Source organism: Orycteropus afer, unplaced genomic scaffold, assembly GCF_000298275.1.
Source record: "Orycteropus afer afer isolate SDZICR_OR568_19922 unplaced genomic scaffold, OryAfe1.0 scaffold00025, whole genome shotgun sequence".
NCBI classification, from domain to species: domain Eukaryota; kingdom Metazoa; phylum Chordata; class Mammalia; order Tubulidentata; family Orycteropodidae; genus Orycteropus; species Orycteropus afer.
Window position 1 is genome coordinate 6,591,419 of NW_006921612.1, and position 1,313 is coordinate 6,592,731.

The 1,313-nt window shown below is 38.1% G+C and overlaps 1 protein-coding gene across 1 annotated transcript in view; it reads right to left on the reverse strand.

The window, feature by feature from the left end:
* The window catches only part of GRHL1 (grainyhead like transcription factor 1), a 75,609-nt gene that overhangs the window by 18,524 nt on the left and 55,772 nt on the right, over nt 1–1,313 (reverse strand). Inside the window, exon 9 of the mRNA XM_042783671.1 lies at nt 407–565. Coding sequence (XP_042639605.1) covers nt 407–565 — 159 coding nt within the window. The remainder of the gene's footprint in view (nt 1–406; nt 566–1,313) is intronic.

Sequence of the window (1,313 nt, forward strand, 5' to 3'; positions counted from 1 at the left end):
AACATATTATGTGTGGGAGCTCTGGTGGTGTAGTGCCTAAGGCATTTGACTGCTAACCAGAAGGCTGGCGGTTCAAACCCACCAGCCACTCCAGCCACTCCTTGGAAGGAAAACTGGGCAATCTACTTCCGTAGTGATACCGCCTCAAAAACCTAAGGAGGGGTCGCTATGAGTCGGATCTGACTCAACAGCAGTGCATTTGGTGGTTTTGATTTTATATGATGTATAGTGTATAATGTGTATAGCAAGGCTATAAAAAATAATACTTGCTAATTTAAAATATGCTATTTATATCAGTACCAATATATTCATATAAAATTTAATATATTAAAAAGACCTTGATCTTTTTCTGTAAGGAAGAGTGTATTACAAACTGTTTATTCTAAGCACCCCTATCCAATCTTACCTTGTCACAGAAGACTTTAATCTGGCAGTAGGCCCGATGCACAGGCTTATTGCTCCGGTTGTTATAACTATACGTGTCAATTTGAATGTTAAGAGGCAATCCCTTCACACCCTTCTGAGAAGAGAAATCTGTGCTTAAGCAGTTCACAGAGATGAAAACCTGCAAAAGGATGAAAAGGCTCCATAAGCAACAGATACCAAGCGCTCAACCTTAGCACAGCTGGTAAAAATATTAGTATCAATGAAATTACTCAAATATATTTTAAATGAGAGTTTAAGCTTTTCATTTAAAAACAAGTTTTTGACTGGGTAATAAAAGTTTTATTTTAAAACGACCTTTGGGAGAAGCAAGGGGAAATAACTGATTAGGAAGTAGTGAATTAAGAATTTATGGTGATAGAAAATTAGACAATAATTATTGGTGAGGTTTGCACAATATGATTAATGTATTTGATGTGACTGACTTATACATGTGAAGAAGTTCAACTGACAAATGGTGTGATATATATAATGTATCTGGGTAGCCCAAACAGTTTGCACTCACCCATAATCAAAAGGTTGGCAGATTGAACCCACCCAGTGGCACCACAGAGGAAAAGCCTAGCAATCCAGAAGTAGCTGGGAAGATTACAGCCAAAAAACCCTGCAGAGCTCAGTTCTACTCTAGAACATAGGAGGTCATCATAAGTCAGAATGAACTCTATGGCAACAAGCTTGTCTTACATATATTTTTACAACAATTAAAAAAATTAGTAAGAAAAAAAACTACCTTTGATCACAGGAATGGCAGACTTCAAAGGGGAAAAAATGGACAGCTGCTTTGAACCCTGTTAATTTTCCCTCCCAGGGAGCTCTGGTAGCATAGTGCCTAAGGCACCTGACTGCTAACCAGAAGGCTGACGGTTCAA